The sequence below is a fragment of the Octodon degus genome, unplaced genomic scaffold (genome assembly GCF_000260255.1).
Source record: "Octodon degus isolate 3935 unplaced genomic scaffold, OctDeg1.0 scaffold00072, whole genome shotgun sequence".
In the NCBI taxonomy this organism is placed as follows: domain Eukaryota; kingdom Metazoa; phylum Chordata; class Mammalia; order Rodentia; family Octodontidae; genus Octodon; species Octodon degus.
In genome coordinates, this window is record NW_004524648.1 from 8,959,232 (window position 1) to 8,987,144 (window position 27,913).

The window sequence follows — 27,913 nt, forward strand, 5'->3', positions numbered from 1 at the left end:
TGTGATTTTGTTCTTGTTTCATTTTAGGTGCTTTTTATTTTAAAATAATTGGAACTTAAAATGTCGCCTGGTTCCTGGAAACTCTCCTCTTGTCATAAACATTTTTCTTAAAAATTTGAGGGCTGAAAAAAGAAAAGAATATGGGTGTTGGTTTCTAACTATGCTTATAACTGCTATCATTTTGCCCACTTTTTCTTCGCCTGCATAAAATTGAGAAAATGGAGTTGGTTCCCTAAAGCACCCAGTAAATTTCTACTACACAGGTGCTCCAAATAACAGCTGCAAAAGGAAAGAATGGTGGACAAGAGAACGAAGGTGATTGGTGATATATTGATGGGGTCTGTGAATGTAGGCAGAGCAACACTCCTGCCCCTCACTGTCATTGCAGGGATCTACGGCTTGTGGATCTACTTTATAGTCCTAGTCCGTAACTTCCAATTGTGTATCTGTATCAATAAAAATGGCCATATAAACACATATTGTTTTTTCCTTTAGCTTTTTTTTCTGTTTGTTTGTTTTGAAATAGGGTCTCAAAGGCTGGCCTTTGAACTCACTATGTAGCCCAGGCTGGCCTTGAACTCTCAGCAGTCCTTTTGCCTCAGCCTCCTGAGTGCTGGGATTACAGGCATCTACCACCAAATCCATCCATCCAATAACTTTCCATTTTTATTTTTAACAAAGAGATAATTTAAGGTCATGTTTCTTTACTTCTAGGGCACACAGTGCCTGGATCATTTTAGAGCACCTACTGAACAGAATTTCCAGAACGTTTAAAGTCACCCTTTGTGTACTTGGAAAATTCTAACATATGCTAAAGGATTAAGGCTTTAGGCCTAGGCTGTATCTACTACTTTTTTTTTTTTTTTTTTTAATCTTTTGAGACAAGGTTCTACTAGGTAGTTCAGGCTGGAATTATAGCCATGTGCCTCCTGGTCAAGCCCCAAATTCTTCACCTTACTATTGGCCATATTTAGATATTCTCATACTATGACTGTAAATGGAAGAAGGGGAAAGTTAAAAATAAAGGAGATAAAGCCATATATTAAAATAGAGCTGATGCATAAGGAATCCAAACAGATTCACAAAGTTATTTTACAAGGATGCACTTTCAAGCCATGAAGCCATGAATGTAACTAATATTAACAAAATATTTTCAGGCATTTAAAATACCAGTACCCTTTTCTTAAAAGCACATAATGAGAAACCCAGTTTGTATACAAGGTTTAAGACAGATCTGTCCCCATCCGTATATGCACATATATGCACACACATACAGAACTAGAGATCGAGGATCACATTCATTAACACATACAAACCAAACTAGAGTCATAATTAGGGGGTTGGTCCGCTACTAAAGCATCAGAATGTGTAGAGAAAAGACAGCTCTCAATTTCTGTCTCAGTGTGCCCCAGGGGTGGGGCCCACACAGCAGGCCATCTAAATATCATCTAGGCAGATGGGTTTAACTGAAAAGATGTCAAGACTTACCATCTTACAGGCAAGGGTTTCCCCATGGTGGAGACACAGGCAATTAGTTGCAGTTGACAGACTTGCAATCTTTTTACCCCTTTGGCAAGACCAGCCCCATTGTAAAATGGATTCCCTTAGCCTGATGTTTTTAATTGCTAGATTTATCTAAGCTCCTTTGTTCTGACTCTATGCTTACCCAGCAACTAAGCAGCCCGGATTCCATGGATAAGATTTTTCTCTGTCAATTAATAAATGAGACTTCTTGCTGCTATTTAACTTACTGAGCAGCTTTTCCAACAGGGAAAAGTAGCCTGTCACACCAGTACAAGTATGACATCCCATGTGACCATTAGATTTTTTGCTGCAAATAAGCCCACATACTGCTATGTTCCTATGTGCTGTGGGCTTAGGTGATGCTAATCCACTATTAAAAGGTACAATTTTTGTCAGTGAGAAGAATCTCTGGGGCCTAACAAAGTTTCTAAAGTCATCAGGGTAACATACCATTTTGTGTACCCTCTTTTTTTTGGTATTTAGTACAGGGTCTACAGGGTCTCACTACATAGATTTGACTCATAGTGATTCTCCTGTTTTCAGCCTCCCAAGCGCTGGGATTACAGCCCAGTCTCAATTTCTGTCTCAGTGTGCCCCAGGGGTGGGGCCCACACAGCAGGCCAGGGATTGAACCCTGGTCACTTGTGTGCCCTCTTAATACACAAGCCCAGCAACACATTGGGACACTGCCACTGGTCAAATCAGACTGCTTTTCCAATTTGTGTTTTTAACATGTTTTCACATAGAGAAATGCTAGACTCTGTTATTTGTTCCACTAAGTAGGTGCATTTTACATGATAAATGGAGCTTTTTTCCTATGTGTGGCTCTTACATGGTCTCTTTTCCTACATCTTCACAATTTTCATACACTGACAGCTCTATCATCATTCTTGGTGGCTTGAAAATTCACAAAAATGAACCACCTTCTAGCAAATTAAACTGAGAGCACTGTTTAAATATCTTGTCTAATTTTTTTTTTTTTTTTTTGGTGGAACTAGGGATTGCACTCAGACTCTTACACTTGCCAGGCAAGCACTTATTCTACTGAGCCATCTCCCTGGCCTCTTGTCTAATTTTAACAGACATGAAAAATCAAATGAGCAATAATACAATTGTAATGGGGTACTTTAACATGTCACTGTTACAAATAGATAGAACAACTAGGCAAAAAAAAGCAAAGAAGTAACAGAACTAAACAAAACTTGTGAAGAAATAGACTTAGTAGACCTTTACAGTGCTCCACCCAGCAAAGTCAGAATGTACATTCTTCTCAGCTGCACAGGGACATTCTCCAAAATAGACCATATACTAGCACACAAAGCATGTTTAAGTAAATGCAAAGGAACTGAAATTATCCCATGCATACTATCTGACCATAGCACAGTGAAACTGGAAATTATTAAAAAATTATTAAATACCATAAACACATGGAAATTAAATAACAACCTCCTGAACAACCAGTGGGTCACAAAAGAAATTAAACAATATTTACAATCAAATGAAAATGCAGATACAACATACTGCAACCTGTGGAATGCAATGAAAGCCATCTTAAGAGGGAAATTTATAGCAGTAAATTCACATGGTAGAAAAACAGAACAACTCCAAATAAACAATTTTATGCTACACCTCCAGGTCCTAGATAAAGAAGAGGAAGTCAAGCCAAAGGCCCAAAGAAGGCAGGAAATTACACGAAGAAAACAATACAAAGAATTAATGAATCAAAGAATTGGTTCTTTCAAAGAATAAGTAAAATTGACAAACCCCTAGCCAACCTTATCAAAAAATGAAAGAAAAAACTCACATTCATGCAATAAGAAATGAAAAGGGCGAAATCACTACACACCCTATAAAAATTCAGAAGATCATCAATGCCTACTTCCAAAATCTTTACTCTCACAGGATGGAAAACACAGGACAGTTTCCTAGATACATATGAACTGCCAAAATCAATTCTGAGTCTTCTGAGTCAAGAAGATATAAAAACTCTGAATAACCCAATAACAGGAAATGAAATTAAAAATGTAATAAAAAAGCCTACCAACAAAAGCCCAGATTCTGATGGATTCACAGCTGAATTCTACAAGAAACTGAGAAGATTTCATGCCAACTCTTATCAAACTCTTCAATAAAATCAAAAGGAAAGCAATTCTCCCAAACTCATTCCTGGAGGCAAGTGTTATTCTGATACCAAAATCAGATAAAGACCCAACCAAAAAAGAAAACCACAATCTCTCTAATGACCATAGATACAAAAGTCCTCAATAAAATACTAGCAAACAGAATGCAGCAAATCATCAAGAAGATTATATATCATGGCCAAGTGGGCCTCATCCCAGGAATGCAGAGATGGTTCAATATACACATATCCATAAATGTAATACACCAAATCAATAGAGCCAAAGACAAAAACCACCTGATTATTTCCATAGATGCAGAAAAAGCTTTTGACAAAGTCCAACACTCATTAATGATAAAAACCCTACAGAAAATCAGAATATATGATCTACATCTCAATTTGGTAAAAGCCATCAATGAGAAAGCAACAGCCAACATCATACTAAATGGGCAAAAACTGAAAGCCTTAACTTCAAAATCAGGAACTAGACAAGGATATCCACTGTCACTACTTCTATTCAATACAGTTCTGGAACCATTAGATACAGCAATTAGAAAAGAGAAAGAAAAGGAATAATGATTGGAGAGAAAGGTGTGAAATTATCATTTACAGATCACATGATACTTTACATGGACAACCCCCAAAACTCCACCAAGAGACTCAGAGATTTAATAACCAAATTTGTAAATGAAGCAGGATACAAAGTCAACACTCAAATATCTATAGCATTTTTGTATACGAATAATGAACATGCCAAGAGAGAAATTAGGGAAACCACACCTTTCACAATAATATCCACAAAAAATAAAATACTTAGGAATCAATCTCACAAAGGAAGTAAAAGATTTATACAGTGAAAATTATAGTACTTTGAGAAAAGAGATCAAAGAGGATTTTAGACAATGGAAAGATATTCCTTGCTCCTGGAAGGAAGAACCAATATTGTGAAAAAGGCCATACTCCCAAATTGTTAAACAAATTCAATGTAATCTGGATTAAAATGCCATTAGTATACTCCACAGATCTAGAGAAAACATTCCTAACATTCATTTGGAACCAGAAGAGACCCAAAATAGAAAAAGCAATCCTGGGCAACAAAGGAAAGGCAGGAGGCATCACAACCCCTGACCTGAAATTATACTATAAAGCTACTGTAATAAAATCAGCATGGTATGGATGTAAAAAAAGACCTGAGGATCAATTTAACATATTAGGAAATAGAGACACTACAAACACACTCAGTCACTTTATCTTTGACAAGGGGGCCAAACACATTTACTGGACGAAACATAGTCTCTTCAATAAATGGTGCTGGAGAAACTGGCTTTCTACATGCCAAAGACTAAAATTAGACCCATGTCTATCACCAGGCACTAAACTATACTCAAAATGGATCAAAGATTTAAATATCAAAACAGAAACATTTTTTTTAAACCCAAGAAACACTAAATCTCTTAGAGGAAAAGGTATGTAGAAATCTTGAAGACACAGGGATAGGTACAGAGTTCATGAACAAAAATCACACTGCATGGGAAATACTTCAAAGAATCAACAACTGGAACCTCATCTTTTTGAAAAGGTTGTGCACATCAAAAAAAAAAATCACTGAAAGTAAAAAGAAAACCCACAAACTGGGAAAAAATTAGTCAACTGGCACCCTGATAAAGGCCTTATATCTAGAACATATAAAGAATTAAAAAAAAAATCAAGCCTCTAAAATTCAAAAACCCAGTCCAAAAATGGGCATCTGAGATGAATATACATTTTGCAGAAGAAGAAATATAAATGGCAAATAAATATATGAAAAAAGGTTCAACATCATTGGTCATTCAAGAAATGCAAATTAAAACAACCCTGAAATTCCATCTCACCTCAGAAAGAATGACTATCATCAAGAAGTCAGCCAATAACAAATGCTGAGGGGCTGTGGGGAAAAAGGAATCCTTCTGGACCATTAGTGGGAGTGTAGACTGGTACAGCTACTATGAAAAATCAGTGTGGAGATTTCTCAAAAAACTAAGATTGGAGGTATCATTCAACTCAGCTATTCTCATGGGTATTTTTCCAGAAGAACTGAAATCACACCACAGCAATATATGTGCACCCATATTTAGAGCAGCGCAACTTGTCATAGCTAGATTTTGGAAACAACCCAAATGTCCATAAACTGAGGAAAAGATAAAGAAGATGTGGTATTTTTACACAATGGAGTATTATTCAGCTATAAAAAGGATAAATGTGAGGCTTCGAATTAGTAAATAGATGCAACTAGAGACCATCCTCTTAAGTGAAATAAATTAGACCCACATGTGCAAACATATTGTCTTCCTAGTGTAAGAACCTGAAAGAGTAAATAAAATCTGAAGAATACAATAGATACTGTGAAAAGGAAATCATTCTGTTCAAAAGGCAGGAATTACTGAGATGAGAGGAACAGGAGAGGTGGGGGAAGAGATATACCTATGTGTGTATGTAGGATGGCTTCAATAATTGTACTGTGGATTTCTGCTGGTCTATGGAAGGGAGCAATTAATGCTTAATTTTTTCTCTTCTTTTTTCTTTCTCCTTAATTTCTTTTTTTTTTTTTTTGCGGAACCAGGGATTGAACTCAGGCCCTTGCACTTGCCAGGGAAGTGCTTATTCCACTGAGCCATCTCCCTGGCCCTTCTCCTTAATTTTTTAGAACTTTTTTTCTTTTTTCTTTCTTTTTCCAATTCTATCTATCTATCTATCTATCTATCTATCTATCTATCTATCTGGTAATCTAAACAATTAAGTTGAAGACAACCCTATTCAACAAATACTGTCAAATTCACACTTGTTTAGTGAAATTCTTTATCATTTCTAACTTTTTTATTATTATTTTGCATTCTCTTTAAAAAATATTTTGTCTCTACAGTCCCATTTCCTGTATCTAATACTTCAGCTACTCTGCCCCATTAGTACTCTTTAATCTTTTACTACTTTATTTTTTTGCACAAAACTTGTCATACCTGAAAGTTATTTGTGTTCGTGTCATCTCCATAGGACTATAAGCTCCATGAGGACGGGGATAGTGTCTAAATTGTTTGGCATCCCGGAGCATAGAAGAATGTGTGGTCCAAAGATGCTTAGTACATTTTTGATCATTAACAATCAAATGACTGAACAGATTTAATAAATGAGTAAATACTGTTTCAAGAATTCTCTTCTTTCCATACTGAGTTTTTAAATGTGGGATCATTTGCCTGATTTTATTCTGCCCAGCTTTTCCATATGTGGTTTACTAGTGAGAAAATTGTTTGCTCAGTTAGGATTGGCGCTCACTGACATTGGGTGCCAGTCTGATTTCAGAGCGGTCTCTATTTGGTGGCAAAGGCACTCCAGTGGGAATCTGAATACATAAAGTTTCCAGGTGGGCCAAAGGTTATCTAACATTCCTGTCATCACTGGTCTGGCCTGGAGACTATGAGGTACCTTGTTAGGGGGTTCCAGAAAGCTGGTGGTGATAAACAGAGACATGGAGGGTACCCAAGGGAAATCAAAGAAAATCACATCAGCAGCAGGTCTTCGTGCCTAAGTTGATTGGTTTTTATAGTCCCAAGGTCTTATATTTTTTCATATAATAAGCATAATAAAGTAGAAATAGGAAGCCTGCCAGTAACTCTTAATACTGTCACATAAACATAATTATGTGTATATACACTATGCAATATGTCAAAGGGGGCTCGGCGCAAAAATAATTAGGAAAATATTAACCATACCTGTTATACATGAGGCGCTTGAAATCTTGAAATAAAGTATCTTTATTTTTGTCAATAAAACCAATGACAGAATAGCTAACAGAGGGAAAAAAATAGAAAACACATATTATTACCCACTCTAAGCTTTTCTAGGCCTCTATAAGCCCTTCCACTGTTAATTATGCAATCAATTACCTAAAGCTGGTATTGTCCACCCACTTCTGGGTTAAAGGACTCCCAGTTTACTAAGTAGAAAAGACTTTGTTTCTCTTCTTCAGAAGGAAAGCCAACAGCAGTCCTATCATTCTAAGGTAATTTTCTATATATTTTTGCTTACCTCAAGAATATGACTTTTTAAAAGATAGCTGTATTTATCACAGAGCTTTCCTAAGATAAAGGCAACACACAAAAACTTTTATCTGTGGGGAGGTCAGTGACTCACCTAAGTATCGTTCAGTGCTCAGGGAAGGATAAAAGAATCCAAGAACTGCAAAGGATGGTGAGAACTGGGTAAGCAGAGGAGAAAAAGGCAGGCAGACTATATGATGAAACACAGAATGAAAGGATGGAAGCAGGCACATGCAGAAGATCTGACAAGAAATGAGCCTAGAATTCAGGGCTGAAAGGGGTGAGGAAGGGGCTGAAAGTTCAGTTCAGAGGACACCCATGAGAAGAGTGAGTGTGGAGGCTGCAGTGCTGCAGGCACTGGCGTGGCTTCTAGGAGAAGCACACTCAATGCTGGGTAGAAGAAGACCTTGCAGTGGGGCTCAGAGGCTAGAGGTTGGGTAACTATTAACTGCACAGGCAGCCTGTGGATATACTTCTGCTCTCTTGCCTGTCTACATTTTCTTCCTGTGCAATCACATTGATACAGACAATTTCAGTTCTCTAGTCCTGACCTCTCTGACTCCTTGCCTTATATATTTAATTCAGCATTTTTTTTTTTTTTAAGACAGAGTTTTGCTATGTTGCGGAGGCTGGCCTCAAACTCACAGGGATTCTCCTGGCTCAGTCTCCCAAGTGCTAGGATTACAAGCATGTGCCACCATGGCTTGTAAGAAAATTCTTTTAGGCTATGCTGCTCACAGATGCTTGAAGGTCACTATGTCCACAATTATTTCCTTGATTGCCTCAAGCTAGGTCTTCTTACTACTAGCTTCCTGTCACTTTTCATTGAATTTTTAGGTCAGCTGACTCTTAACTCATTCAAACCTAAACAACTGAAAATTCAAGTCCTTAGTTTGGATTTTAAGACTGTGATCTGACCGCAATCTACTTTTCCAGGTATTTCTAATCTATACTATAAAATGCTAACTACAAATAAACCCAATTAAAGGGATTTCATTGCTACTTCCTAAATATTATTTAGCACCTTTCTCATTTCTTGTAATTCTCAGCATCCAAAGATGCATCATCCTCCCTGGGTTTACCAAAACATTTAAATGTATTGTATTGTTTTTGTACTCTGAATTCTGACAGCTCATGTTATTATTCATATTGGAATTATTTTTAGACCATCTTTTACTGTAGGAATATATATTTGCATGAAAATCTTTGCACGCAGCCACCATGTCATATAAAGTACTGTATACATGGAAGATAGTAAAAATCCAGAAAAAGACTGAAGGGCTTAGGAGAGAAAGAGAAGCCATAAGCACTGAATATCAGAGTTCTAGACAGGGAGTCTTGTTATATTATCTGAGTTCTATATGTGATGTTGAGTGAGGATTCTACTTCTCTAGCATGAGTTCATTCCTCTGTAAAATGAAGAGGCTGGACTTAGGGTCCTGAGGGTTTCTGTTCAGTTCTGCATTTGTGCTGTTGTGCATTATAAGACAGAGCTGTATAAAAGTAAGACTTGGATTTTCAGTGAGTATTTGCATGGTACTAGATACCCTCTCTTTGGTATTCCTGAACCTAGGAACAGGACCAGAGAAGCACACTCGTCCCACTCTAGCACTGATGGCTAGTTTGATAGCATAATGTGCATAATAATTTTAAGGCACATTATTTTATGATCCTAGAGTTTTATTTTATTATTTTTTAAATTTGTTCGGTACAGGGTCTCACTATGCAGCTCGGATTTGTAGTGATCCTCCTGTCTCAGGCTCTCCAGGGCTGGGATTACAGGTGTGCACTACCATGTCCAGTTTTGGGGCCAGCAGAGAGCGCTCAGGGTTCCAGGGCCAGCAGGGCATGCGGAACTGGGGATTGAACTGGGTCTTTGCACTTGTCAGGCAGGCACTTAGACTGTTGAGCTATCTCTCTGATCCTAGGGTTTTATTTTAAAATAAGGAATAGCTATTAAAAATCTTCAAATGTCTTTTCAGCATTTATAGAAATGATTGTTTGCTTTTTTTCCTTGTTTAACCTCTTCCTATAATGGGTTACATGGAAAGAATTTTTAATGTGAAAATAATGAAAAAGGAAAAGAGCACATCAGACAGTATGAAGAGCAGTGTTCAGTGAACAGAGAAAACATACAAAATTTAACAGGCTGAGAAGTGATCCCCTTCCTCAAACAAAAGATTCCCACATCATTCCCTAGAACCCATAAATATACACTTCTACAATAAAAGATGTGATTATACTTAGGATCTTGAGGAGGAGCTTGTCCTGGAGCACTCAGAGGGGATACTAAATGTGGTAAGTGTTCTTTTAAGATAAAGGGAAGGGACAGTTAACTGACACATGGAAGAGGAGGCAGCAGTGTGCCACAGAGACGGAGACTGGAGTGACGCAACCAGAAGCCAAGCAATGCCCACAGCCACCAAAAGCTGGAAAAGGGGTCATACTCTATGCTAGCAGCACCTCCAGAGGGGGTGTGGCCCCTGCCAGCCCCTTGATCTGGAACCTCTGGGCATCAAAACTGTTAAAGTACATGTTCTTGGTGTGTTAAGCCACTGACTTAGGATAATTTGTTACAGGAGCTCTTGGCATCTATGATATCAAGGTAGTTTTATTTTTATATCAATCTCTACTTCCACTGCAATCAGAAAATGTGTCTTGTAAGCATTTTATTGCTTCAAATACTTGAAAAATAATATAGTAAAACAGCTTCTGCTTATGCAGTTACCCAGCTCTCTTAGCTCTTCACACAAACGGGGTACTTGATACCCCTGAACCTTCTGCTACTCCTTCTTCTTGCAATGTATACAGTATGTGTTCAGTAAATGTTTAAAAAGCAAGGAATGAACTGAGCTATGCCATTTTTTTCACAAATGAAAAGACTGAAACACACTGGCATAGGAAATGACTGGAAAATGCAAATGAAAACAGCTAACAGCTTCCCTGGTTGCATTCTGTGAAGCAACGTTGCATGCAAATGTCAGCGCTAGGTAGCAAAGTAAGATACACCACATGCAAATGCCCATGCTAGGTAGTGAAGTAAGATACTCACACCACATCGCCTGCATAATGCCGGATTCGAAAATCTCGATCAAACTCCAGGATTTTGTCTGAGGCACAGAGCTAAGAAATCAAGAAGGAGAATATTTTGAAAAAAGACATTTTTACTTTTCTAAAAGTGTAGTCTATCCTAATACAGGATGATCCTAATGTCACAAATCACAACACCATGAATGAAATCACATAATGTGGGACTTGATTTAAATATCTGGCTTATATAGTAAAGACTGAGCTATAGTCAGAAATTCACATGGCTGGACCTCATTTGCAGGCTACACTTGCAGTTGACATGGCCCAGTGATCAAGTTCTGGACAGCGGAAGTGAAACATGGCTGTTCCAGGCCCAGGTGGGAGGAAGTGAGTGACCACACCAGCTGGATGCAGAGGGCAGTCCTTGGGGTCAGGTTTGCCAGACGTTGGAAGAAGTCTGGATCCCTGATTAGAGCAACAGACAGCTACTTCCTTCTGACACTTACATCTTGTTTACTTTCTTAATGCAGTCCAGCCTCCCCTCACGGACACAGTGTTTTTCTCCTCCTGGATATGAAGGATCACACTGAGGGCTTACTATCCACTAAGCACATATGTCTGAAGCAGCCCGCATAGTCTACACTGAAAGTATTACATTATGATCTTTCCCACACACGCATGGAGGCTGAAGCTCAAGGGGGCTAGGTCACTGGTGGTGAACCTTTTAGAGCTTTCAATGACAACGAACAGGTGGCTGTGGCACACATGCCTTAGGTTCACCACCACTGGGCGAGGTGATCGGTGTAAGATCGCACAGCTAGTAAGTGGCCGCCCTGGGAAGAACTCATGAAACTGAACATGATGTTTGTGCTCTTCTATGTACACAGTGGCTTGGCTCATCTGCCTGTGGGGGTGGGATTCCCATTCAGGTCGGCCTCTTCACAGAAGGTCAACCTTGTGAAGCTCTTCCTCACTACTCCTAGTTTATGAGAAGGCAGTTTCTGCATGGCCCTGGAGGTCTCTGTTACTTTCCACAATCTTCATTGTTATACCAGTCATTAGACTGTGTCAGCCCTGTGAAGGATTAATAGATAGCCTGTTGCCTCAAGCAGACATCTGCAAATCCACACAGCAACAAGTATGGTCACATACAAAAACCACTCAGACTCTAATGTTAGGTAACAAAAGTTCCAATCAGGATGGTGGGCTCTACGCTGACAATCAGACTGCTAAAGGAACAGTCTATCAATTTGACAAGTGGATAATTATAGGACATTAGAGAAGGCTTCTGAGGTTCAAACTTTGGCTCTACCATCTACTTGCTTTTTCCTCTAATAACACCTATCTCAGAGAGCTGTTATGAAGGTTAAATGAACTATGGAGATCAAAGCATATAATGTACAGAGGAATTACCACAATACATATTTTTTTCTTTTCTTCTAACTAACTCCTTTTATAAAATCCTTTTATTTATAAAACCCCTAAAGCAAAAAGACCCCAGGGAATATTTTTACATTTGGATACATGGCAAAATCTCAATTGATCTGAACACAGAAAGTTTTAGATTTTTCTTTACTTATTTTTTAAGAGGATATATTTTTCTCAATTTTTTATTTTAAAATATTTTATGATTTATTGGACCATTTATATGTTTCATGGTAACTTTAATGTGTAAGAAATTGTTTTGTTCCTAAATGTAAAAACTGTCATAAGCCAGAAACCCTTTTTAACACACCATTAAGCCTATAATTAATCAGTAAGCAGTAGCAAATGATAATACCTGGCTCAATAGACAGGCTAATGGCATTTATTTAACAAAAGGGTTCATAGTGATTAAAGTATCTTGATAGCCTAGTTAATTCATTTTTTCCCTTCACTGGGAACTCCGAGTATTTGTCCCATAGAAGCCAGAAGAAAGGGCCAATTGGTGTGAGAGTTGAGAAACCAGGGTTGCCATAATTATATATATATATATATATATATATATATATATATATCTACATTATTTTTTAGCACTTTCTATCAAATCAGTGTGGCAAATTCTTAAAAGTACTGCGGATAGCTGCTCTTAAGAACAAGACTATGCTTCAAAATATTCAGTAAACAAATCTAATTCAGGTATACAAATGGCTAAGGTGAAAGATACCACAAGATGGATATGATTTCTTATATGAGACTAATATCTACTTATTCAAATGAAGATTTAAATAATATTTATTTGATATATCTGTGAACAGCTCAATTTAACTTTACAAACATTGACTGAGTAGCTACCATTTGGTAGACACAATGCTGGATGAATCTCCAAAATGTGCACTGTGATTACATTGAGCATCTATAAAGTATTCCTCAAAGACAGGACACTTGCCTATGTGTTGTGCCATCTCTACATGCATCACTCTAAATTATTTAGGTCGCTGCTAACTTTGCACACTGCTCTGCCCCAGCACGAAGGACTATATCTGAAAATGAATGCCACCCATTAGATATCTGGGGTGTAAATTGGGAATGACTAAAGGAATACCTCTAATTCAGATCTCTTAAGTCAAAGATCTATCATATCTGCATGCCAAATTGTGACAGGTTACCAGTCAATTCTCAGTAGTAGATCAAAGACAGTATTTCATAAAAACTGGCCTGAAATAAATATTAGCTAGCAATCAGTTTTTTTAATGTTCTATGCTTCCTCTAGTTAACTGTGGAATTTCCATGTGCTGGTTATGTAATTTCAAAGGGGACACAGTTAGAAAATAGGTTAATTAATGTTAAAAAACCCCAGCACTGTAGTTATATATGAAGCGCTGGAGGAACAGAAATGTTTGCTCCTTTCCCTACAAACATGAAGGACTGGGGTCCTGTTTTCTCTTCAGCTTCTGCTTGCAAGACAAACCTGTATTTGTACAGCAGTCTGTGCCCCTTCTCAAAACAGGTTCTACACAAATATCAGTGATAATCACACTATATGCAAAGCCTGGCAAAAAGGTCTAAAAATCACAGTTGTCACCAATTATGACAGAAACACCGATTCTTTATGACATTTTTAAATTGCAAAAAACAGGGGATTAAAAGGCTACCTATTCACTGAAAGAATGAGTTACCCTCTAACAACCTCAATTACAATTAGAGTTTCTGTTTTTAGGAAGTCACACAATCTGAAGATTCACGGCAGAGCACACACTATATTGTGTATATGAGGATTACAGTAAAGTCAAGGACAAAAGCTCCTTTCTGTGCCAGAATACTCAGATGCAGGGGTAAAATTCTAGCACATGAACAAGGACTCTGCACCTATTGGCTGTAAATGACATCATGCTTTCTGAAGAATCATGTTCATTTTTCCCCTTTCAAGCACATGAGACAGTCTGGAGCTCCCTCTGCTGGACATTATGATTTTATCAGCCTTGTCACTTATAAACAACTCAGAACCACAGCAGTTAATCAATTAATGGATATTTATGGCTTCTCTTTTTATTAGAGTGGACATTCTTTTAACCAAGCACATGCAGTCATTTAACTCTGTCAAACAGTGAGAAAAATCTTACACATCTAAATTAGGAGGAAGGTCCTATTAAATACATTACCTTTCGGCTGGAAAAATGGCCATGTTTGCCCAATTTACTGTTTAGTGCTTCCAGGAACATTTCATCGGTGACTTTGCCAACATTCATGCAGGCGTCATCTAGGATTGCGATGATGCCCTTGTGCTGCTGTTCCACAAGGTCCACGATGATCTGGTTGTTGAAGTAATCAATCTGTAGGACACAAGTGAGCAATGTCCAAGAGAGCAGCAGTGCCATCTTCAAATGCATCACTCTAAATTATTTAGGCAACTCAAGGGGCCCCCATCCCTTGTTTGAAGAGCTTACGGAAAGCTACTAATGTCAAATATGTAACTAGCATTACTAAGGTCTAACACTAAAATGAACACACATTCTAATAGATGTCTATTTAACAATTCCTTCTTTTCTCTCTTCCTTTTCTTTTCTGTCTCTGTGTCTGCCTGCCTGCCTGCCTGCCTGCCTGTCGTTCATTCTTTCTGTGATGATAGGGATTGAAATTAGGACTTTCACACTTAGGATCTTCACACTGAGCTATTTTCTCTGCTTTTTATTTTTCATTTTGAGCCCATGTTTTGCTAAGCCTCTAAGTTGCTCAGGCTGGCTCAAACATGATCCTCGTGCCTCAGCCTCCCATTTAATTTCTTCCTTAACTTCACATTATGAGACAGCTTGTCAGAGATGTGGATAGCTCAAGTCATAAATTCTACAGTGGAAACATCTCTCCCCTTACCAACTCTTGTTTTATCCCTGTCCCCAGATCCCAACATAGCCCTACTCTTTCACACTCTCCCTCCCCCAACCTGTTTGCCATGAACCATAAGATCAGCTTCCATTAAGTGGCAACAAGTATCTTAATATATTATTTGACATTCTACCTGATAATGAAGTATTATACAGAACTTGCAGTTTTAATTATATGAGACTGAGTGATTAACAATGACAACAACAACAGCATTTCCTCCAGATTTTTTTTTTTTTTAGACAGGGTCTCCCTATGCAGCTCAGGCTGGCCTTGAGCTCACTTTGTAACCTAAGCTGATCTTGAACTTGCAACAATCCTCCAGCCTCAGCCTTCTGAATCACATCTAAATAACAAGTTTTTTTTTTTTTTTTTTTTTTTGAACCAGGGATAGAGCTCAGGACCTTGCACTTGCTAGGCAGGCCCTTAAGCTGATGAACTATCTCTCCAGCCCCAATAACAAGCTTTATAATGAAATTTGTTTTGAAAATTTGTTTCTGATTATATGGTATAGTATAAAACATATTCATTCTTAGATTCATTTGAACTTAACTGAATTTAATTACATTTTACACGTGCTATAAAATCTCATTGTTTAAAGAAAACTACAGGTAGTTCTTTTATAAAGTAAATGACAACTCTGGTTTATTTGTAAGTAGGTAAAATTTATGTTAGTATACTTTAAAGAAACTTTTTATGGTATTTTAGTGTTTAACACATGGGAAGGTGAAGATGCAGTTTGAAGCAAGAAAGGTACTCTACCATTTTAACTTTTTTTCTGAATGAAAGGAAACAAAAATAGGAAGGTAGGAAGGAATATAAAATTAATTTAAATATGCCATTTCACATAAGCCCTTTACTGCTATTACACTCGACACAGAAAAACAAATACTTTATTTTTATTGTGTAACTAGAGGATAAACAGTTTTATACTCAGAAAGTTATCAAAATTTGGAAATTAGCACTTTTCCAACCCATTCCTGAAACTGTTTTAAAATACATACAAACAAAATTACTTAGTCTTATTTCTCTTATGAGCTGAAGATTTAATTATAAGCAATAAGGAAGCCAAACAAGTCATTCATTTCAGTTGTGCTCCCTGGAGGTTGTTATGGACCTGCTGTTCTCTCTGACTATATCTAACCAAACTACTGGCCTCTGACAATTATAACAAGTTTAGAGAGCCATGAAAAGAGGGGTGATAACTAAAAGAAAATAATGCAAGCATCCCCATATGCAGGTTTCAGAGGATACGACTGTCACTAACTAAAGACAGTGAAATGTTATTTAGCTTAAAAAGTAAAAGAAGAAAAAAGGAAAGACAGGGAGTTAAAACAAGATATGGAACCAAATTTCTATAAATTTAAGATAAAAACAACTTATGAGATTTGATAAAAATATACAGTGGGCTGGGCAGGTACAGTACCTGCCTAGCAAATGCAAGGTCCTCAGTTTGATTCCCAGTACCAAATATATATACAGGGAATGTTTAAGTTTTAAAGATATGTTATAGTAAAAAGACATATTACATTAGTTCTTCTCAAAATAATGCCCCTTGCTTTGACCTACTCATCTCATCATTCTTACCACTTTCTGAAGCAGTTCTGAAAGTCCTCCTTGATGTCTTTAGGGGATATGATAAAGACTACTGTTCAGGAAACACAGTTGCCAAGTGTCATTCAACAGAAAGGCTAGCTCATCAAAGCATGACAATATGTGCTCATCTACCTTATTCACTGGCTCTAGCACCACGTGGCTCCTGTATCTTCCCCAAAGACCATGAGAAATAAACTTTGAATTGATCTAGCCATGACAGTGCAACTAAAGAGATTCATGAAAGAAAACTTTTAGAACCACTTCAGAAAATGGTAAGAACAATGGGAGAAGTGTGTTCAAAGTGAGCGGAGCTTCTTGATGGATTAAAGGCCATGTGTCTTTTATTATAATTTTTTTTTTTTTGTAGTACCCTAGATTGAACTCAGAATCCTGCACTTACCCGGGATGTGCTTATTCTGTTGAGTTATCTCCCCGGCTCCAATAATTTTCTTAAAAAATCATTTAAAAATTTTCCACTGTATAGTTAGGTCATAGCTCATATAGATGCTGCTAAATTCAAGTAGACACATATGAACCAAGAAGTGCATATGTTGCCAAGCCATATAATGACAAGATTAAATTTACTGGCTGTAACTTTGCATGTTCTGAGCACTAGTGAGTCTATCACATTGGAGAAATCCATCAACATCCATGAAAATGAACTGGATTCACATATCCCCAAAATGGAAACTAAGTTCAGATGTTTCTAGTACCCAAAGAGATCATGAAGGACAAGCTCAATAATGTTAGCGGCAGCACCTTAGCCACAGGAGACATTTTCCACCACCACTCACGTGCTTCCATGGGATGCCCTCCCGCTGGTACTCCTCTTGTTCCTGCTTCAGGACCAGCTGAATGAACAGCTGCTGCAGTTTCTCATTGCAGTAGTTGATGCAGAACTGTTCAAAGCTATAGGAAAAGGGATAAATTAAGTTTAAACCAATGAACAAAAAACCCTAAAAGGCATTAAGTATCTTAACCAATTTACCTATTGTTGTCGAAGATTTCAAAGCCGTAAATATCCAAGACACCGATCACAGTGTTTTTCCCATGGATTGTGGTGTCATAGTTCTTGACCTCTATCACATCATTGATGCGAGTGACAATCCAACAAAAAAGGCGCTCATATATTGCCTGTGAGGAAAATAACATCATAACTGCCTGCTCACTTGAAAAAAAGAGGCCTTTATTTGGATTTGGGATGCCTTAAATTCTTGTCTACCATCTCCTTACTATTTAGTACAAAAGGTTTGAATTTTTTTTTTTTTTAGTGATGGGATGGAACCTAGAGCCTCACTCATGCTGGGCAAGCCCTCTACCACTAAGTTACCTCCCCAGTCCTTTTACAATATTTTATTTTGTGACAAGGTCCTGCTAAGTTGCCTAAACTGGGCTTATACTTGCCATCCTTCTACCTACATCTCCCAAGTAGCTTACAGATATAAACCACCATGTCTGGGCAGTAATTTGGATTTTTAAAAGACTTTCAATTATTACATATATCCCAAGTACCTTCCCCAGGCATGTTTCCATGCCCCATTATGATGCTGATATGCTTATTTCCTTGTATAAGCCATTTAATTGTTTCATTATTAATTTCATCAACTCTAAAAAGTTGGAGACTGAATTCATGCTTAAACTCTGAGTTCTAAAAATAGAAATATTGATTTCTAATCCTGAATAACAGGCTGAGCCTTATATAAAGCCCACGGTTTGAAATTCTCTGAGAATTAAGCACACTTCCACCACCCAAGAACATGCATTCTAAGCTGCCACACATGGCGCACACATGTCCTGATACAACATGCTCCATAAAGTTACATCTTTAGAAAGCCCTTCTAAACACTCCCACAACACCCACTCTCTGCTCCTGTCTTCACCACCCTTTTATCCTCCAACCCTCTCCAGTCTTCACTTACGTCCTATTACTTCACTGACATGATGTACCAAGGACACCAACTACCTTTGTACATACTTTCTTGTAGTACATGGACCTCTTAGCTTCTCCAAGTCACTCAACCTATTTTTCTGTTCACAAAATTCTTTGCATTTTGAGATTCATAATACTCTCCTTTCTTAATCTACTTTGTTTTATCAGTCGACCTGTTGGGTGAACTTGATAGGGGCTTCTTTACCTGGCCTATAAAAACTGGAGTTCTTTCTGATTCTCTTTCACTCTCTAACACCTTCTGAGTTATCTCCCCACTGTTCCATAAGACTGATATAATCTGACCCCCCAAAATGTTATCATAACCTAGACCCAACTCTCTGGGCTCTGAATTTAGGGTTTGACTCTGTATCTCACAATGATTTGTAGATGTCTCACACCTACTTCAAACTCATGTCCTTTTAGGACTGTTAACTTTTTCACCTCTAAAAAATGTTATTATCTTACTTTGAGCCTCAAATAAATTGCAAAAGATGCTTAGGAACTCATTCATTCATTAACTACTTGCTGAGGATTTACTATGTACAGTTTGTTGGAGATATAATACTAAGTGAAAACAATCTCAATCTCCAGAAGACCTATGAGCAGAGTGAAGGAAAAAGATCATATATACATACATTCTTTCATATTTATACATGCTAAAGAAATGTAGCAGAGGTTAAATCTAATCTATTCAGTGTAGTGCAGCAAGGGAAAAGATTCTTATAGAAACTGATACTTGGACTGAGGTCAGCAGAACAAGTAGTGGTCATGCAAGAGGGAGAGAAGACTAACCCATGAAGGGGAAATAGCGTGTGCAAAGGTGCCGTAGCTGAGAGGAGAAAGGAATAAAAGTGAGGCTTCAGAGAAGACTAATTGCCGGAATAAAGAAGGTGCCTGGAAAAGAGTATGAAAGGAGGTAAGAGATGCAGGTTGGAGGCAGACCATGCTAAGGTAACATCTGTGAGTCCCTCATTCTCATGGTTGATCAGATTTGCTTTTCTGGCAGTAACATTCACAGTTAGGGCCTGTGATATTCAGAAAGCCTCATCATACAGTGGTACCTCAGTACACAAACTAGGTTCTTTCTATAATTCTGGTCATGAACCAAATTGGTCAGAAAACAATTTTTTTTTTTAAAGAAACCAAATTAATTTCAATGGTTAGGTTCAATGTTAACCTATGCAGGAGTTTGATTATGTTCAAGTGGATTTGCAATGAGAAGGTTTTTTTTTTTTTTTTTTTTGCGGAAACAGGGATTGAACTCAAGCCCTTGTGCTTGCCAGGCAAGCACTTATTCTACTGAGCCATCTCCCCGGCCCCCAGATTTGCAATGAGAATCATGCAAAGAATTAAGTTTGTAAACTGAGGTACCACTATAGTTTCTAAAAGCCTCAGGCTGCTGGGGATGAGAAAAAGAACACAAGAAGTGCTAGGTTTTTGAATGCTGCCATATATAGTGTCACTAGAACTATATTTAAATTGACAAATATATTCTTTTTTTTTGACACAAACAAGCAAAATTATCTTTATTTGCAGACAGCATGATATCTGACATAAACAATCCTAACAGGTCCATAAAAAGGAAGTATTAGGATCAATAAATGAGTTTAGCAAGGTTTCAGGGGATGAGTTCAACACAAAAGCACCAACTGTATTTGAATGGATATACTGAACATGCTTTTTTAAAAGACAATTCCAGACAAATATATTCTTGACACAAAGCTTCATAAGCTCATTGGACATGGGGTATTCTGGTTTTTGATACAGGGAAATTTAAAATTTGCAAGGGATGTCTGGATACCTCTCACAGGTGTTTGCTCGTGCTACAGCCGAGATCCACTGCAGGCCCATAGCACTTAACTAAAATCTTACCTTGGCAAAGGCATCTCTGCCGTAGCTAGCTTCTTGTTCTGTGTGCTGCTTGTCGATAATGTCACGGCCGGTGGCCACGGTCCGGAAAAGAAGGGCTTTCTCCACCATGTCTGTCTTAGTAGAAAGAAGTTCTGCTATGATGGATACCACCTTGCTATTCTCAATAAGAGGCGTGTCACCATCCACTACAAATTTTAAATTTCCCTGTATACAAAAACCAAAACATACCATGTCCAATGAGGCTCTGAAATTTTATGTCAAAAATATATTTGTCAATTTAAACATAATTCTAGTGACACATGCACGGCAACATTCAAAAACCTAGCTCTTCGTGTGTTCTCTTTCTCTTCTATGGGCACTTCTGTCTTTTGATTTTCAGTATCTGTTTTGATAATAGTTCTACATTTTTATGCAATCAAATCTATGAATGGGGGCTAGGGAGATAGCTCAACAGTCTAAGCACCTGCCTGGCAAGCACAAGGATCCAAGTTCGATCCCCAATACCACATGTTGTGCCTGCCCTGGGCACTGAGCTGGCCACTGAAACTGGGTATGGTAGCACATGCCTATAATCCCAGTGCTGAGGAGGCTGAGACAGGAGGATCACTACAAGTGTGAGCTTTGTAGCGAGAACCCGTACCAAATAAATAAGTAATTAATTAATTAAAAGGAAATCTATGAATAAGTTTTCTTTGTTTTGTGTCATACTTAGACCATTTCTACTGCAAAGGTTTAATGAGTTATTTTCTTTCAATATTACAATAGTTTTTTCTTATTCCTTTAAATTGTTAATCTACTCTATTTATTTTGGTGCATGCTCTAATGTAAGAACCTAACAATTTTTTCACATGGTCAGCGCTTCGGCAACATCTATTGAATTGCTAGCATTTCATCTTGATTTGCAATGGCACTATTTATATATCTCATCTTTTCATATTAAGAGTCTGAGTCTATTTATATTTTACTCAATAAACAATACTTAATAACCAACTACCAAATGTCAAGTATATCAAATAGTCTGCTGATTAACTTGACCTGATGATGAATTTGTGCAACAAGCTTTAAAGTTTTATAGATTTTACTATCATTTTAATTTTATTTTTTATCTTTTGGCGGAACCGGTGATTGAACTCAGGCCCTTGCACTTGCCAGGGAAGTGCTTATTCCACTGAACCATCTCCCTGGCCCCTTTACTATCATTTTAAATTTAGAATTAGGTGTGTCTCCCCCTTCTTTCACCAATCTATTCTTCTTTAACACACTGTTATTTGATCTGACAGGATTACTGTTTCTCATGCTAAAATAATGAGGCTAAGTAAAAACAAAATAAAATTCACACTTGATTAAACTAATTTGAAGACACAAGACAAATTAAAATATATAAGTCTTCTTAGTCAGAATGTTTATTTGTTGCATATATTGCTACATAATAATTTCAAGATTGATACATCTCTGATTCAGAGTTAAATCTTGCTATATAAAAATGAAGGGAATTTTTGTCCAGATTTGAGTTCAGGTTGACACAGTAAGGTTGTATGCTCACAAAATTTCGAACATCTCTAATTACAGTAAGGATTTCAAAAGAGCTGCAGCACACAGTTGCCTCCCTTTATTTATTTATTTTTATGAATTTTACTTAGAAACAAATAGCAATGAGACAGTTTCAAAACCGACTAGTAGGACAGTTTAAATAATTAATACACTGCATATTGTCTTCGTAGTGGTTATTCATAGTACAAGATGTAGACATGATATCCTGTCCAAATATTATTAGTACAAATCTTTCTTCTCATTGAATTAAGAGAAAGTAGCTGTATATCTATACTATTTTGTATATACAGTTACAAAATGGTCCTTCATTTATATCCCCTTTTTTTGTTTAGTTTTGTCAGATATGGGTATTCCACTGCCATTTAAATATTGTAGGTGCATGAATTCAGCAAAGTAATCCAATATAGTCCAGTAGTCCATAATAGTAGTGGGTTATCCACAGGACTGGCAATGTCAGAAGTTGTTGACTTGAGCCTTTTATAGCTCAGCATATTAATATGGCTTTACTTTTTAATACCTTGTTTTTATACTGACCTTGTCAGGTAGAAAAGCTACATTTCTTGTTATATAGGTCTTGCTTTATCTTGGTCTTAACCATCCTGCCTCCCTTCTTTGAAGTCTAAGGTCTGAGTACTGACCACTATGCAGTGCTGCGCTACAGCAAGCTGGCTGCACCACTGAGGCAGCCGTGCTACGCTTTGGGGCTCATTTCTGAACCTGAGAGATGAGATGATCAAAAAGCAGCTCTAATTAGCCACAGTTCTGTGTTTCAAATGCCATTAGAAATTCATTTCTTTAGTAGTCACATCACTTCTGAGTTATTTTCTCCTTGAAATGAACCAGTTTAAGGTTTGACAATATGAGTGGGACCATGAACTCAAAGCAAAGTCCCAAAACTTTTATGGCTAGGAAGCCCCCCAAATAATGGAGAGCCACAGACTGATTTCTTTAAAATCTGAGCAAGGTTTTCTTTAAATAAAGTGCTTTTTAAAATCTACAGGGAATAAAACCAAACTCTTCTGAGGAGCATTCTGCTTCCCTAGGAAGAAAATATACTCTGAGAGGCATCCCTACTCACCAAGTGAAGAATAGCAGCCAAAATTTTATATACTGTTTGAATCTCCTCAGGTTTGAAGCCAATTACTTTCATGGCATCAGCTACTACTTTGAATTCTGCAGCATCATTGATAGATGACTAGAAATAAAAACAGAACACTAAGTCACTGATATTTCACATGAGCACCCAACAATTATCAAACTAAATTCAAGTTTAACCAAGATCTTGATGATTTTGTCATAAATCACTTGAGGGGATTATGGGTATCCAGAGAAAATAAAAATGATTTCAAGGGCAGAAGCACCAGGCAGCACATACACAGCCCACTTGTGCATGGCAGCCATCACCCAAAACAGGCGCTGTGCACTTTTCTGGAAGCTGCTGTCCTGAGTTGGCTTAGAGAAGCTGACCGTACAGCTCCACAGTCTGCAAAGGTAATGGCATGGGATGAGATCTGAAAGGGCAATACTGAATGGGAGAACTTCCAAAATGTATGGCTGGTTATTATCATCTGTGGCTTTATTTCACAATTCATCTTGTGTAGGCTGGCAACGTGTCTCCCTCTATTGTATAACTGAGCTGCTTATTTCCCAGGTGAGGAAAAGCAGACTTCTGAGAGCACAGAGGCCAACTGTAGACATTCAACAAGCTATTCAACAGTCTGGAACTACATACTTGCTAAGAATTTGGTAAGTCAGATTACTCTGGTTCAGTGATATTAAAAGATGAATAACCCGGCCTTAAGGAGCTGTGGTCATCAGGTTGAAAATATAAATCTATAAACAGAAATTCATAGCAAAGCAATGGTAACTGCTTATGTTACAAGTTTTTCGAAAGTGGTAGCTACAGAATAATTATTTTCTCAGGGAGTTTCCCCTCTTGTCTGAAAAAGAAAAGGGTGAGATTACAGATAATTATCTTTTGCTTTTCCATATTTTTAACTGTTCTATAATAAAAAAGATGTATTACTTTTTTAGTTGAGTGAAAAATACAAGAAATTCTAAAAGAAAAAGATCTAAGATGTGAGAAGCATTTATTTTAAAAAATTTTTATATTCAGATTATGCTCATTATATCTTCATTACTAGATTAGTTATATTTTTATTGCTATCCACAAAAGTAAATGTTAAGATTTTTACGATTAATTTTCCATTATTTGGCTTTAATTTACACAACTTTTTATAGTCACCTAAGAGCAGAAACATCTGTTTGAAAATTAATTGAAAATGAAATAAGACACTTCTTCACCTTCTGAGAATTGCCAAAGGTAAAGAAGTACAGAGTATTATAAAATCAACACTTTTAAGAAGTACATGACTAATGATATTCCTTTTTCAGTCAGACTGTCATATTAACTAAATTACTTTTGACCAAGTCATGTTGAATTCCCATAGAAAGTATTAACATCAGCCTTTTTTTTTCTCAAGTTAAATTCAACTTAGGTTTTCTTTTCATTGAAGTTTTCTGTTCCTACTTCATTTTTTTTTCTTTCTCTCTAACAAAAACAAAGAATACATGATCATAATCAAAACATAACATACAGTTGAACCCAAAGGAAAAATATGCTGCAATCTTACCAGACAGAGATGATCATTAATAATACTTCATGTATATATTTTTAAGCAAAAGCATTTGGCAAATCTTGATTGAATAAACCTGCTTTTATTATATTACAACATATCATCTTTCCACGAAAATACAGATTCTATAATAATTTTAACAACTACAAAGTACTGCATTATATATGTTGAAAAATGAAGATTTTCAATGTAACTTTTTATTGTTGTTGTCTTTTTGACTCAGTATCTCACTGGGCAGTTCAGGCTGGCCTTGAGCTCACTTTGTAGCCCAGGCTGGTCTCGAACTCACAACAATCCTCCTGCCTCAGCCTTCCAAGAATGCTGGGATTACAGGCATGCACCACCACACCTGGCTCATCCTTTCTTAATAAGCAATTAAAATTGTGATCTATGAGTCAGACTAATGGTACATGCTAGTAATCCTATCTTTGAGGGCAGCTGAGGTAGAAGGATCACAATTTTGAGCCCCACAACGGCAACTTAGTGAGACCTTATCTCAAATTAAAAAGAAAGAAAGAAAGAAACAAACAAACAAAAAGCTGGAATGTAGCTCAATGGCAGGGCACTCCTGGGCTTGACTGCCAGTATCCAAACCAAAACTAAAACAAAAAAGTTGTGATCTATGTCCTCCATCTCTTATTCTATGCACTTACGTACCCTCCCTGCTACAAATAGGATAATGTAATTACTATTTTAGAATCAGTATGAACAAGCTAATGTATTATTAGTGTTATCTGTAAAACAACAAAACAGAAAACTAACTGTAAATAAAAAAGCAAAACTGTGCCTGCTTATGGAGGACTTACATGCAAAGGAAAAAGAAAATGAGTAATTCTGAGAGCTGAGAATACATGGAAATGATTCAAGGGTCAAAAACTTATTTCTAGAATATATCAAAATCACTATTAAAAAAACCCCAATGAATGGAGAATTAAAGTGCTTTTAATTCAATTGTGTCTTAACAACTTGCCTTTGGCTAAATCATGAAATCTTAGGAGGCAGATTTCCTAGTTCTGCTAATATATTTATAGAGTCAAATGAAATAGGATTAAAAATTAAGAAAACACTGAATACAGAAAGAAATTTCTATATTCAGATGTTAGATGGTGATAAAATGTAGCAACAGATTATTAAGCAAAGTTGTCAATTCAATAATGTACTGAATTTTTATGTCTGAGAATGTTAAAAATAGAGAAGAGGCATTTACCTAAAGGTAGGAGGCTCAGTTAGATAAATATTCAATGTCCTTTCTGATCTTTCTCTGATTCTACATCTGAAATATATCAAAGAGGAAATTCTCACCTTTAATTGAGCTCCGGCATGGATATAGTTGTAGGATGAAAGGGATTTCTGGAGATGTAGAGAACGTAGTATCTGCTCTGAGCCTCCTTGGAGTAGCTAAAAAACATTTAATTGGAAATAAATTGATGGAATATAAACTGAAATCAAATATATCAAATATTCTAACAGCGGTAGTCTAGCTTTTGCTCATTTTTTGGTCTTAATTCATTTAGGTCTATTTTTAGCTTTGAAATCTGTGTGTGTTAAGGTTTTTGTCTAGATGTCCCCTCAAAGCCTCATGTAGTTATGGGCGTGGGCTTCTAGTATTTATAGTTGATTCATGGTCCACTGCTGGGATTATGGGTACGAGTGCTATACCCACCCTGGGGAGGGTAGCTTGCAAACAATGTAAGGGAGGGAAAGAGGCTTGCTTTAGTTCCTCCACTTCTGCTGCTGTTGCTTTTGCTGTTTTCCATTGCCATGAAGTACTGCATTCAGCAATGTGCCACTCTGCCTTGGAGCCAGCCCAGTAAAGACTAAAATCCCCACAAAATGTGACCTTTGCTTCCTTAATTCTGGGCATCAGGTATTTTGTCTTAGCAATGAGAAAAGTAAGCAAGATAGAGAGACAGAGACGAAGACAGAGAGAGACAGAGAGACAGCCAGAGAGACACAGAGATAGAGACAGAAAGACAGCCAGAGAGAGAAAGAGAGAGAGAGAGAGAGAGAGAGAGAGAGAGAGAGAGAGAGAGAGAGAGTTAGTTTTAACCTGGGTAAATGGCTTCGGTGCCATCAATTATGTGGAATGTTGTTACACAGTCACGCAGGTTAAAAACTGATTCTCAGCTCAGGAACAGATGTAATTAGCGTGAAAAGTTCTTACTTTGAATATGGTCGTATGCAAAAGGGACCCCTTGCCCTGAGGTGGCCACTTGCACAGCAGTCTCATTCAGGAGAGGCTAATGCCATGTGCTAGAATTTAGAACACGTCAATATGGCCATGGAAGTAAGAGGCATCAGTAGACAGTGATGAGTCACATGTATGCTGAAGAAGCCTTTCCTCATCAGCTGTGTACCTCAGGGAAGGAGGGCACCTGGGAGCCATGATACCAGTGTTGGGTCACCATGTGAGAAAGCCACAGGTGAAACTTGTGCATTCTTAAAATATAACAACTCTGTCATACTGGGTAGAAAGTTTATTCAAAGCATGGCAAGTTGTCAACAAAAACACAAATACAAAACTGACATCGCTTTTATACAGAAAGTGTCTTTGGAAGGCACTGTGTTCAAATTATATTAAGCTGTACACTTTGGCGTACTTAAAAAGATATAATCATTAGATTTTTTTAAAATTAAAATTTTAAACAAATATACCAGAACTTTTATATTCAAATGAGTGGTGTCCACCAAAGCAGTTACCTAGCTGAACTCGACATTGTATTCAGTTGTACCATAACCATTCAATCACCTTCAAAGACAGTTTTTGTCTTTTTTTTCTTTTTGTATTTTTTTAGGGAAGGATCTACAAGGGTGTTCAGGGTCTCACTACTAGATTAGACTCGTAGTGATCCGCCTGTTTACAGCCTTGCAAGAGCTGGGATTACAGGTGCACGACACCACGCCCAGTCTCTATCCCCATCTCAGTGTACCCCGTGGGTGGGGCTGGCACAGCAGGCCCTTTAATCTGCTGAGCTATTTGGCAGGCCCTGACAATTTTCTCAAGTTTATAAATACTGTTGTAGTTGCTGTTGTTTTTATAAAGGTAACCATAATGCTTTAATAGTTTCTGAGGACAAATTAAACTGAATTTGTATTCTCATCTCTGGGGCTCCCGAATATCAGAACAAAAACTTCAATTCAAAATAAAATAACATAGACCCAGTCCGAGCCCAGGTCCGGAATTTCTGCCGAGTTCCGGGAACCCCCAGACCCAGTCCTAGCCCAGGTCCGCAGCAGGAAGGAGCTGAGCACAGCAGCCAGACCTAAGCCAGACGCAGCTGGATAA

General features: G+C 37.4%; 1 protein-coding gene across 1 annotated transcript in view; it reads right to left on the bottom strand.

The window, feature by feature from the left end:
* Myo1d (myosin ID) overlaps positions 1-27,913 on the bottom strand; it is a 269,339-nt gene that overhangs the window by 235,062 nt on the left and 6,364 nt on the right. The window contains exons 3-10 of the mRNA XM_023719899.1: positions 25,930-26,025; positions 23,070-23,186; positions 20,441-20,644; positions 17,627-17,772; positions 17,433-17,547; positions 14,325-14,495; positions 10,766-10,836; positions 7,387-7,461 (exon numbers count right to left, since the gene is read on the bottom strand). Coding sequence (XP_023575667.1) covers positions 7,387-7,461; positions 10,766-10,836; positions 14,325-14,495; positions 17,433-17,547; positions 17,627-17,772; positions 20,441-20,644; positions 23,070-23,186; positions 25,930-26,025 — 995 coding nt within the window. The remainder of the gene's footprint in view (positions 1-7,386; positions 7,462-10,765; positions 10,837-14,324; positions 14,496-17,432; positions 17,548-17,626; positions 17,773-20,440; positions 20,645-23,069; positions 23,187-25,929; positions 26,026-27,913) is intronic.